Source organism: Ursus maritimus, unplaced genomic scaffold, assembly GCF_017311325.1.
Source record: "Ursus maritimus isolate PB19 unplaced genomic scaffold, ASM1731132v1 scaffold_16, whole genome shotgun sequence".
NCBI classification, from domain to species: Eukaryota; Metazoa; Chordata; class Mammalia; order Carnivora; family Ursidae; genus Ursus; species Ursus maritimus.
In genome coordinates this window covers 58,031,154-58,044,300 of record NW_024424008.1, presented here as the reverse complement: position 1 = coordinate 58,044,300, position 13,147 = coordinate 58,031,154, and the positions used below count along the sequence as shown (strand labels likewise).

General features: G+C 42.2%; 1 protein-coding gene across 2 annotated transcripts in view; it reads left to right on the top strand.

Annotated features, from left to right (window-relative positions):
- Window positions 1-13,147, top strand: part of ATM (ATM serine/threonine kinase) — a 124,748-nt gene that overhangs the window by 76,132 nt on the left and 35,469 nt on the right. Inside the window, exons 35-40 of one of the 2 annotated variants that reach the window (XM_008690114.2) lie at window positions 1,044-1,215; window positions 2,577-2,718; window positions 3,752-3,928; window positions 6,217-6,394; window positions 9,353-9,440; window positions 11,084-11,239. In XM_008690114.2, coding sequence (XP_008688336.1) covers window positions 1,044-1,215; window positions 2,577-2,718; window positions 3,752-3,928; window positions 6,217-6,394; window positions 9,353-9,440; window positions 11,084-11,239 — 913 coding nt within the window. Of the gene's footprint in view, window positions 1-1,043; window positions 1,216-2,576; window positions 2,719-3,751; window positions 3,929-6,216; window positions 6,395-9,352; window positions 9,441-11,083; window positions 11,240-13,147 lie in introns of those variants that run through there. The other variant, XM_040631255.1, reaches the window with a different exon arrangement.

Below are 13,147 nucleotides of genomic sequence, written 5' to 3'. Positions count from 1 at the left end.
CCCGTTCTCCACTGATGTTCTGGCCACTTTAACTCTGTTACTGTTGGTGCTGCTCAACCCTACAGCGTCCCGGGATGTGCGCACCAACCCGGCGTCCCTGCCCTCACTTCCAGGGCCGGCGCGTCTCTGTCCTTTGTGTTTCTAATGCCGCCAGCCACCGGCCACCCCGCGCGCTCCCGGGTCTCCCGGTCTCAGTCTATGCCCGGTGAGCACACCTCGATTCCGGAGTTTCGTGAGAAGCCTGGTGGCGCGCGCACCCGGTTCAGGGTCTCAGTCTGCTGTTTCGCGGGTGCCGACCGCGAGTCCGCCCGCTCCCCCGTGCAGGTGGCCCGCCAGCCGCCAGCCGCCCCGTGCGCGCTCCGGGAGTTCCCGGTCTCAGTCTGGATCCGGTGAGCGCACCGGGATTCCGGTGTTCCGGGAGATGCCTGGTGGCGCGCGCGTTCACGGCTCACCGGTCTCAGTCCGCTCTCTCGCGGGTGCCCTCTGTGAGTCCGCCCGCTCCCCCGTGCAGGTCAGGGCTACAGCTTCTGAAGGGAGAGCTATCGAAAAATTTGTGAGCGTATTTTCATAAATTCCCTCATGACGGAGAGAGCATGAGGGAGTTCTCTGGCAGGAACTGCTCTGTCTTCATCTGGGTAGTGATAACACAGGGGGAAAAAATGTGTGTGTGAATTTTCACGGAACCGAGTGTTTAAGATTTAGGTACTTTATTTATGTAATACCTCGAAAATGTTTTACCGGCTTTAAAGTCTGCTGCTGCGTTCATGCGGTAGCTGTGTTAAGACTGTCACCCTCACTCTCTGTGTTCTGTTACTGATTTCTCTCTCCTGGATATGACTTTATAGCGGAAAATATCTTTTGCCCACATGGATATATAAAGAAAATGCTACAATATATAGTAGCTTCTTTAATCTATTCAGAATCTTTGAGAAACCACTTAAATCTTGAAGGATGACACAACATATTTTTGAAACTAGAAAACTTGTTTTATGGGAGATCTTTTAGCTACAACTGTACTGAAAAGGAATTTCTAAATATTACAGAGGCTGTTGGAAGCTGCCTGGGAGAAGTGGGTCCTGTCGATTTCTCCACGATAGCTCTACAGCACAGCGGAGATACGTCTTCTACCAAGGCCCCTGAGTTGTTTGAAGATAAAGAACTTCAGTGGACCTTCATAACCCTGACCTACCTGAATAACACGCTGGTAGAAGACTGGTGAGTGTGGAATGGCCCTGTGTGTCTTCTCGCACCTGCTTCGTCTGACATTCAGGGAAATTGATACTTTACATGAATTAACATCTCCTGAAACTAAAGCATTCTTCTTTAAGTTGCCAGACTTTTCTTTTAATCTCAAGTATTTTAATTAGAAATCATTGTATTTTTATTCATTCCCATAATCCCTGAAGCCCTACTATGTGCCAGGCACTGGAGTCACTGATGAGCATACCAGACAAGGTCCATGTTAAATTCTAGTGACAATAGACAGACAAACAATAAGAAAACTGCCGGGTGGTTCGCTACAGAACATTAACAGTAGGGGAATTGCAAAAGGGCATGTTCTGGGCACTCGTCAAAATCAAAGGCACCACGCTCATTGAGAGGATTTTGATCCTTTCAAGTAAGTCCTAGAGAAGAAGCCTCATAACTCCAAAAATCTTGTTCATCAGACAGCGTTTTCTTTTGCTCATTGACTCTTTGTGCCAAACGAAATTGCAGCAGATTCTATCCTAATTTCTGCTTGGTGGCTGTCAGATCACTTTCACTTTCTGTCTTTGTCCCCCTCCCCCTCCCGCAGGGATTAGTAACTCAGATTTACTGAAGGAGTATTAAAAACTGTTTGATAATTTTGGCATTGATGCTGTAGAATTTTAATTATAGAATTTTTTTTTTTAAGATTTTATTTGAGAGAGAGAGTGAGCGAGAGAGAAAGAGGGAGAGAGAGATAACACAAGGGGGAAGGGGCAGAGGGAGAGGCAGACTCCCCGCTGAGCAGGGAGCCTGACCTGGGGCTCGATCTCAGGACCCTGGGATCATGACCTGAGCTGAAGGCAGACACTTAACCCACTGAGCCACCCAGGGACCCCTAGAATTTTTTTTACAGATGTAAAATTTCCTAATGTAAAAACTGCCTGACACAGCTGACCTTTACACTTTATAGTTGAACAACACAGGTTGTAACTGCCTGGGTCCACTTCTATGTGGATTTTTTTCTATAAATACAGTATGGTACTGTAAATGTATTTTCTTTCCCTTATGATATTCTTCAGAACATTTTCTTTTCTCTAGATTATTTTGTTGTAAAAATACAGTATGTAATACATCCAAATATATAAATATATGTTAATTGACTGTGTTATCTGTATGTCTTCCTGTCAACAGCAGGCTGTGGGTGGTTAAGTTTTGGGGGAGTCAGGATTTATACACAGATTTTGACTGTGGGGATCAGTGTTCCTAACTCGTTCAAGGGTCAACCTGTAATATAAATTTAAAATTTTAGATTTACATTTTTTACTGGAGGTTGTTTCACATTCACCAGTACTTGATACACTTTATAGGCTTCTGAATTCTGTTTTCAGTGTCAAAGTGCGATCAGCTGCTGCTACCTGTTTGAAAAGCATTTTAGCCACAAAGACTGGACATAGTTTCTGGGAGATTTATAAGACGACACCTGATCCCATGCTGATCTACCTACAGCCTTTCAGAACATCAAAAAAAAAGGTCTCTCAAATAATATACGTTTATTGAATACCCACTGTATCTGGAACAGTTCTGTTTGCTGTGGGATATGAATATCCAGTTGCTTAAATAGTATTATACTAACATTTAACCTTTCTTAGAAGTAATTCCAACTGCACTTGAATCCAGGGGATTTGTGTTTTTAATTATAGCGGTGCGGAAGAGTTGAGATAGAAAGCTCAACTTTCGAATAATTTGGGGGATAAGAGGAGTTCTTCACGATAGGCCTTTCTTCTTAGGAGTACAAAACCCTTTCACGGATCCCATGAAATCCATTGATGTTGGATGTGGTTTGTACGTGTTGTGCGACAAGCAGGTGTTTATTGCCATAGGAAGTTAAAGTATCACAGCCCCCTAGTGAAATATAAGATGACCTGTAGATTTCTCCCTTTTTCCACTTTAATATCATAACAACGTTTAACTGAAAGGACTCTGAAGGATATATAAGAACTCTTGCTTCTCTTTCAGTCCAAGCATTCCACTTTAATATTTTCTTTTCATAAAGCAATTGGGAGATAAACAGTAGAATTTTCACCAGATTAACTCCAGGACATATACCCATTGTTGTAATAGTCTTTTTAATATATCATAAATATAATTTTGGTCTTAGTGAGATTACTGGTAATATAAACTGTTAATAAAACCAGTAATGTAATCCGTAAAACACTGTAGTTTTAACATTTTGAAGTCAGTTTTCTGTGGTAGACTTGGACTGGTTTCGTCCATGAGACCAGTGAGGTAGAGAGTTTGTGATGTGTGTGATACTAGTGAGCTAAGAGTAGAACTCAAGCATTCTGCAGTGTAGACCAGTAATTTTTTTATCATACCACTTGGCCTTCTGTATAAACATAAATGTATTTTAATTTTAAGAGTTACTCATTGCCTCCAGAATTATTTTTAACTATATTTAGTTTGGTTTGGAAACAGGTTTATACCTAGATGTTTGTTCTGCGTAGGAAAGATAAAATGTATTTCTAATTACCTTATTCACATGTTTTGACTATTTCCTTTCTAGTTTTTAGAAGTCCCCAGACTGGAGAAAGAAAGTCCGTTAGAAGGCCTGGATGATATGAGCCTGTGGATTCCTCAAAGTGAAAATCATGACATTTGGATAAAGAGGCTGACTTGTGCCTTTTTGGATAGTGGAGGCACGAAAAGTGAAATTCTTCGATTATTAAAGCCCATGTGTGAAGTAAGAAGATTAATTAGTCTGCCTCAATCCCTTTCTACCTGTGCTTTTTGTATTTGAGCCTTCTCTTAACAGTTTTCTTTGGTTGTCCCTTTCCGTTTGGGTTCTGTGTCCATATTTATGGCCTCTCTTTCTAAAAAGAGTGTGGCGGTCATGCACACCGTCTCCGTGAAGCATCACCTGCGCTCAGCTGTTGGGATCCATCAACCGCATCTTTATGGAGCTAGAACTTTGTGCTGTTGGTTTCAGCTGTGGGGTCGTTACGTACCCGATGAGATCTAAAGCCTTCTTGAATAATTTGTAACTAACAGTAGTTAAAACACTGATGATTATAAATTATATTAATCAGAAGTCTGCTTTTTTTAGTTAATTTTTTAAGGTCACCGTCATTTACTTTCCCTAGTATACTTTATTGAGTAAGGAAAAGAGGGAAGCAGTTAACATTGCTTTTTAATTTTTATTTATTTTTTATTTTTTTAAAGATTTATTTGTTTATTAGAGAGAGAGTGAGCAAGCACTCTTTCTGTCCCTTCCCACAGAGGGAGAGAAAGAGAGAATTCCAAGCAGGTGCCATGCTGAGCGTGGAGCCCGACGCAGGACTCCGTCTCATGACCCCGAGATCACGACCTGAGCCAAACCAAGGGTTGGATGCTCAACTGATTGTACCAGTCAGGCACCCTGCTCTCTTATTTTTGAAGGTCTAATACAGTTTATTTCGGTAGAGTAAAGGTCTATACCAAATCAAACACAAAATTTACACGCTTTTATCAAATATGCCACCCAAAACAGTATTATATGGTGATGCTCTAAGACTTTAATGCTAACCTAATTTATATTGTACCATCAAGCACGATTCAGTGACAGTGTGAAAACAAAATATCTGACTGGTTCAGACATCTACCAGCTAAAAGTAACTCACTGATAGACAACGGCGTGGATGGAACTAGAGGATATTATGCTAAGTGAAATAAGTCAGTTAAAGATAAATACCATTTGATTTCACTCATATGTGGAATTTAAGAAACAAAACAGATGAACGTAGAGGAAGGGGGGAAAAGAAAGAGAGGGAAACAAAGCATAAGAGACTCCTCATGATAGAGAACAGACGGAGAGTTGAGGGAGGGACGTGGGAGTGGGGGGGTTAGACAGGTGATGGGCATCGAGGAGGGCTCTTGGGGGCACTTATGGTGGGTGTTGTATGTAAGTGGTGCATCACCGAATTCTACTCCTGAAACCAATTTTACCATATATGTTAACTAACTAGAATTGAAGTAAAAACTTGAAATAAAAAAACAAACTGATGGAGAAGAGAGTATTTTGATAAAGTGCCCTCATTGGAAGCCGTTGAAAAAGCAGTCCTTCCTTCTAACAGAAGAAGTGTTGGCAGTGCACGAATCCCGCACTCTCTGCAGTACTACCTGGTGCGCGTACTAGGTCAGCTTGTTTGGAGCCTGGACACGCAGCGCGTGTCCCGCTAGTGAACATAGCTAATATATTTTTTTTATAAAGTTCTGACTTGGCACCACAGGGTAAAATGTTCCAAATACACATAGACACAACACCCCAATTCCAAATTCCTTACATCCTTTATTTCTAAAACTGCTGTTTGATTTGTTAGTTTAAAAAGAAAGAAGTGTGCATTTGGTCATTTGTCATCTGTTTTGTGACTGTAGTGTGTGATGAATATAGGAAGCGAGTACCTTGACAAAAATAAGGGTGAGTACTATTTTAATGTGCCACAAGTGTTAAAGTACTTTCCTACACGTTGGAATGTATCACAAATAAGTACCCAAATTGTATATTCAAAGTGGAGTTTATTAAAATAATAAACATTTGAACATGAGTGTTGTAGCTTTTCACTGAGTGTAGAAAATGTACAAAAATCAGATTTTCAGATTTTCTCTTAAACTTTGATGCCCTATTTTCTTTTATATCAAATTAGAAAACTGTGTGTTATTAGTAACACTTTCCAACTATGACATTTTATTTGCAGTCGTGACATAATAATTTCATTCTAAACATTATCCTATTTCATTATGTGCATATGGCCTAATTGGAAATGAACAGTTGTCGTGTAACTAACACGTGTGTTTCACATCGATACTCTGGGTTCCTTTGATTTTTCTTGAGCGCTGCCTGGTACATGCACTTTGTGTTTTAGAGATAACATTGAGTTCATGACAGATTCGTCTGTCATTTTTCTTTTAAGTCTAATATGCCAATAACAGGGAATAAAAATGTTAAGTGAAATAGAGTATTTTCACTCAGACTGTTGATTCGATGTGTTCCAGGTGAAAACTGACTTTTGTCAGGCTGTGCTTCCATACTTGATTCATGATGTTTTACTCCAAGATACAGAGGAATCCTGGAGAAGTCTGCTTTCTGCGCACATTCAGGGATTTTTCACTAACTGTTTCAGACACTCCTCACCACCGAGCCGATCCACGACCCCTGCCAATTTGGATTCAGGTATTCTGTTAAATTTCTGGCATTTGTACTGTTAACTTCTCAGTTCTAGAGAAAGATTTGTTGGAATTCCTTCAGGATGCTGTATTGGCTTAATGCTGTAACCTCTAAATATTTATGTTCTCATCATCTGTAGAATGGAGATGAAAGTCGTAGCCCGTTTTCAGTGAGATCATATACGTAAGGCCCCTGGGATCATGCTTGGTGAATAGTACTCCCTCCGGGGTTGTGGCTGCTAAGAGTGGAGCAGCTGACTGAGCACTCGGTGTGTGTCAGGCTCTGTGCTTGGCACTGGCAGCCTGGATACGGAGACAGCCCCCTACATTCTAGTAGTGGAAAAAGCCGACAAATAAATGCAAGCAAATATTTTGGGTACCATGTTGGAGACAGGGTGAAATTTTATGGTAAAGATCTGGCCAACTCATTTTTTTAAAATAACTCTTGTGTTACAAAATATTTATTGTGGAAAATAATAGAGATATTAGCATAAATTTAAACACTAAATTGCCTGTAATCCTGTGATCTAGGATGACTATGGTTAACATTTGGTGTACGTCCTTGGAGTTTTTTTAAATAATAACAACCAAAAAAAAAACCCCTAAAGCAAAACAAGAAAAACCCCCCAAAAACCCAAAATAGATTGTATTTTATTTACTTTTATAACCAAATTTCTTTTTATGCTTCATAAGAAATACTCTCCCACAGTAGGAGCTTGGAGCAGGAGAACTTGCACGAGGAGCAGGAATCCTGTACTGTGTGTGTACATAATACATGCATGCGTGCTGCAGGGTCATTGTGGGTCAGTTTTTCAAACCTAAAATTAAATAAAGGAAAAAAATTCACAAATCTATAATGTTAACTTACTGTCTTTAATATGTGTTATTAATATATTTTATGTGCAAACATAAAACCAGGTACGAATTCACTTAGTGTGCTTGGGACCACAGTTCTAAGACAGCTACTGATTTGCGTGCTGTTTCACTGCAACTAAATGGCTCTTTCCCAATCTTGACTGTGGTTCCTGTCACTTTGGCGTAGGTTGTGATCACACGATTCTCCCAGTTGTTTCCTTCTGACTGCTGGAATCTCTGACAGGACCGTGCTGTCTTGTAGACCGCACTTTGCTCTGTTCTGTTTTATGTAGTGCTTTGCCATTGACAGCACTTGCACATCTCCCGTTTGAAATAATACAATTATAAACATAGACACGGAAGCTCTTTCTGTGTTCCTAGTAGAATATACGTTGGTCTTGTAAATGATCTGCAGTGTGCTTATGTGAATTTTCGTTAGATTATCAAAATGAAATTCATGAAATAAAAATTCTCATAGAGACGTTGCAAACTAAACTATATCTCCTGTCCCTAATTTGGGAAATAAGGTAGAAGTGGTTCAATTACCAGTAAGCAGTTAAACTTTAAATATTAAAATAATTTAAAGTCATATTAAAAACAATTTTTAGGGGCGCCTGGGTGGCTCAGTCGTTAAGCGTCTGCCTTTGGCTCAGGGCGTGATCCCAGAGTCCTGGGATCGAGCCCCACATCAGGCTCCTCTGCTGGGAGCCTGCTTCTTCCTCTCCCACTCCCCCTGCTTGTGTTCCCTCTCTCGCTGGCTGTCTCTCTCTCAAATAAATAAATAAAATCTTTAAAAAACAACAACACAATTTTTATTACCACGTTTAATATAATCACTGTCTATGATGACCTGGCAGTTCATTATCATGAACACGGCCAAGGCTTTTTTCGTGTTTATCATATATACGTACATATTTATGCTATCACCATTCATAGCTAAAAATAGCCTGTTTTATTTTACCTTTGTAAAGTGCCAATATCGATATAGCCGTAAATGAAAATTTAAATTTCACATGCAAAATTCTGTGGTTTAAAAGGAGAACAAATACCGATTTCTATCAGATTAAATGGTTTATCTCTTCTGATGTCTGTCCGTCTCCTGTCTTCCCTTGAATGTCTCCTGTGCATCCCGGACTCACTTGTCCAAAGTAAACTTACATCTTCATCCTGTTCCCTTGGCCCACTTCTCTGGTGTGTGTACCTCTTAGTGACTGGCACTCAGTTGCCTGTGTCCACCCATGGCCAGATCCTGCCAGTTCTGTGTTGTGAATGATGTGAGTCCATCTGTTCCTCGCTCGCCCCAGCGCCCTGCCTGCCTTTTGGCTCTGTGGTTCAGCACAGTTGACACTCTTTCACTAAATTCTTGTTTGGCTGTCTCAGGTAGTGTGAGTGACTGTTGCCTGGAACCCCGTGTTACTCTTCTGTCAGCACTTTTTCTGTGAAACTTCTCTTGTTCAGATCAGGTTCCTTTCGATAGGCCTGTCGGTGCCGTCCACTTGCCTGGTCCTAGCACCCAGCACACTGTGTAGTCAGTGTGTCCATGTGCTCACCGGCAGTCTGTTGTATTCAGTGTTGTGTCCTGAGCACCTGGTACAGAAAAGATCCTCAATAAGTATTTACTGAATCAGTGAATTAGTCCCCTTCAGAAATAAGATACAAATTGTAATTAAATTCTCAGTTTTCTTAGGCACAGTAGTTTATTTTATTCTTTTTAAGATTTTATTTATTTGAGAGAGAGAGAGATCGGGAGAGCAAGCAAGAGAGAATGCGAGTGCACATGCACGAACCAGGGGGAGGGAGAAGCAGACTCCCCACTGAGCTGGGAGCCGGACACGGGGCTCAGTCCCAGGACCCTGAGATCATGACCTGAGCCAAAGGAAGACACTTAACCAACTAAGCCACCCAGGTGCCCCTAAGCACAGTAGTTTGTTTTAAAAGAATAAGAAATGTCATTAAATTCTACTTCTCCATTCATATTTATTAAGAGCCAATTTTGTGCCAGGTTGCTGCCCACCAGACAGATCTCGCCTAGAGGGAGACAGACACACACAGGGAGGAATGAGCGTAAGCAGGTCTGTCCGGGACTAAGGGCGCTCTCTTTCTTTGTCAGAGTCAGAGCACCTGTTCCGATGCTGTGTGGACAAAAAATCACAGAGAACGATGCTTGCTGTTGTGGACTACATGAGGAGACAAAAGAGGTAACGGAAGGAATATTGCTTCTTGAGTTTGGAGATTCAGAAGTGTAGCTTATTAATTTTAATTTTAAAATTAAATTTTAAATTTTGCCGGTTGAATTTTAACACAATTATTTTAGGTGCTGCGGCTCCAAAGTGCTGTATTTAATTTGTGTGATGGGTAGATCTTCTTGAAGTAATCCGTATTCAGGGTGGTCCTTCCGGTGAGTCAATGCCAGGAGCTTCATGAGATAAAAGTTTCTTTACTGTGAATCGTGGTCCTCAGAATGTGGTTCTGTGTACTGTGGCCGTGTTTGTTTCCTTGGTGGTGATGAACGGTTTTACGGTATCTTGTTCCTGTCACTCCTGCTGATGTTTACCAGTGAGTGCAAGTGTTGCTAGAGTGCGTGGTCGGGTGGATCGTACTCTCCCGAGCTGACCAGTTGTGAGGAAGCCGTGTAGGAGGTCTAACTGGAGGAGGTAGGGTTCCGTGTCTTACGAGCGCGTGTGCTCGTGCTGGCAGTGGTTGGGCAGGAGAGGCTGGAGGAAATGAAAAATCCCCGAATGCCTTTACCTCCGTATCCCCCTCATCCATCCCACTCCACTCTTAGGAAAAGAAATGATAGGTCTTTCGGCATCTCTGTTGCCAGTTAGAAAGTTACTGATTCACTTTCTTGTCTTGTACCGGATCCTCTTCTGAGAAAGCCCATAAAAAGCTGTAAGTGTAGCCGGAAGCCTCTCTTTTCTTGGCGGGGAGACGCTTTCACCTTGGAATCGTTCAGTGTGGGTTTACTGCGGAGGTGGAATGGTGTTGACGTGGGCAGGCCTTGGAGAAGATAAAATTAGGCCTCAAAGAAGAGCTCGAGAGGAGATGAATAGAAAAAAGGGTGTAAGGACCTGAGTTCGAGTCCGGCTCCGGTACTTAAGGAGCTGTGTGATCCCCGAAATGCAGGTTCCTCAGTGGCTCCTGTTACGTGTTTACACCTGATTGATCAGCCCGATGAGCATCAGTTAATCATCACAGCGACTGTTGCTGACGTGTACTGTCCCCGGGCTTTATGAGTGGGGAAACTGAGGCTCAAGAAGGGAAGTTGCTGCAGGTGGTGCAGCTTGTAGTGGGGGGTCCAGCTGGATCTGAACCAGGCTGTGCCCTCCTCCAGCATCAGTGCTCTTCACCATCCCTTGTCCCATCTCATATTGAGTGTTGGTTTTGGGAAAGGTGGTGTCTGTGGTCCCTTCCGGTCCTGACCTGTTACCACAGAAGATTTTGATTTTGTAACTTAGAAAATGAACTGCAGTAGGAAGAACACATAATCGTGTTTAGCAGAAACATTCAGTTGGCCACTTGAAAAGACTTGTGTCGGTGTTACTCGCTGTTCCGTGCAGCCCGTGCTTGGCCTGCGGTCCGTGGACCCTTGATGGAGGGCAGGTATGAACCCCATGTTCGTATGAGCTGATGACCCGTGGCTTTCGTGGTTTGTGATCCACGAGGGGTCAGAGATAGGGCTCAGCCGTGCTAGCTGAGAATGGGACAGCTGTATATTGGGGCCATGCGGGTTCTGGTGATTTGATAACCAGCGCTTGATAGCACTGCTAGAGGAGCGTGCTTTTCTCTTGATAGTGAAGTTGGAGAAACGGGCCTGACTGCTTGTGGTGTTTTTCTTTAGACCTTCCCTAGGAACAGTTTTCGATGATGCTTTCTGGCTGGAGTTGAATTATCTAGAGGTTGCCAAGGTGGCTCAGTCTTGTGCTGCTCACTTTACGGCACTGCTCTACGCAGAAATCTACGCAGATAAGAAAAGCATGGAAGACCAAGACAAAAGGTAATGGAATTCAGACCTTCGGTTTTTTAAATTGGTGTTGACCTTGTTTCGGTGAAGGTATGTGGTTCGTTTTGCTCCCACTTTCCCATTTAAAAGACGTCTTAGAAGTTTCCTGTCTTTAAAAGTGAAATGATAATATTTTAACAGAAACAAATAATTATTCTCTGAAATAAAATAGAGATATTTATTACTTAAGAATTGTAGAAATTCTCCAGATAGTGAACTCCTGAGGGACAGAGACCACAGTTACTTTTCTCTGTATTTTCCATAGCAGGTGGCTTTGGGAACTTAATATAAGTGATCAAAGATAGTGTTCATGTGATCGAGTGATTCCCCGATTTCTGTGATATTAGTTTTACCACTAATACCCCAGCTTGTTTAAGATCCGCTTTACTTACTGACTATAAAGTAATGTAACCGATTTCTTTCTGTGACTGAATCGCTTTGATTACTTTGCTGTCTGCCTCTGTTTCTACCGATTTAAAGAGTTAGAACTCTTGTAAGGGTCAAATAGGTGTTGTCCTAGATCATAGTGGAAAGGAAAAAACAGCAAGGTGAGAGAGTGGAAAGTGCTCACTGTTGTACCCCAACTGCCCTCCTCAGATTTTATTCATTTGATGTGGCCTCGTGTTTATTTTTGTTGTCAGCCTCGTCTTCCAACCACATTTCTCATGCTTGCGACTTACAGTTTCTGCTCTGGATTGTCCTTAAGCTGGAAGCACTGTGGTTCTTAGACTGTGGAAAACCAAGAGCCAGAATTCAGATCCTACTCCAAACATAAATAAATCAGTGTACGCAGACTGATTTATTAACTTTCTGGCTTGGTATTTAATTTCTGCTTTTCAACTGAAAACAAAAATCTACAACATGTAGATACTGTGTGTAACATATGTTCACCATCATTATAGACTTTGACAATTCTGTTCTTTAGGTATGTAATGAGTAATAAGAAATTGATTATTGCTTATTCTGAGAGACGTAAAACTTGAGCCAGAGTCTGCATAGTAACTATGATCTGAATGATTCAGTGTCTCGGCTTCACAGAAGAGTATTTCTTACTATCAGGAGCGAATAGCTGAGCTCTTCGATGACTTAAATAAAGTCATCTTAATTTATAGGTAGGTGACTATAGAATTTGGCACATTTTTGCAAAATTGCTTGTTTAATAAGCAGGAGGGCCTGGATTTTTATTTTGGTTAACTTTAGGAACGAGTCCTTGCCACATAAGGCTTGCCGTTTGCTTTGACAGTTTGGTTTTGATTTCTTCCCCCGGGTGCCTGATGGCAGAGGGAGGGCAGACAGAGTCACAGGCTCCATGGAGGGCAGGGGAGGATGCTAGTTTTCTTCAGTGACTCCATTAGGTGCCCTGCGGTTTGATTTGTTAACTTGCTCTTGAGAACAGATGAACTCTTCAAGTTAGTGTCCGTAATCTTTTTAGAAAGAAATCCAGAACTCCCTCAAAGCGATTTAGAGCACGGGTGTTAACTCACAGCCTCGGTGGTTTCGGTGTTCCTGCTCCGGGAGGTGGTGGCTGCCGGGGTGGCCGTGTGCTTTGCCTGGGTCACTTACAGCCTTGGACTGACAAAGTCGTCACCTCCAGGACTGGCTCCCCCACTCTCCAGATTTCTCCTCTGAAAACGGTTTTCTCCATGACTTGTCAGTAAGGGAACTGTATGTCGTGTCTGCACAGAGAGCGTGGATGTGGTCAGTACGAGTCTGTCACTCGGCCGCTGGGCCCCCTCCGGGGGTCAGTGTTACCTCGCGTTCTGTGTTCCTCGTTCTGACGGACGCTGTTTTTATCAGCGCGCATGAACCGTAAATACAGTTTCATTTTCCTCATTTTTGAGCTTTATGACAAATTATGTGTGTACGTTTCTGCAGCTTGTTTCTTGCTCAGTGTTTTGTGAG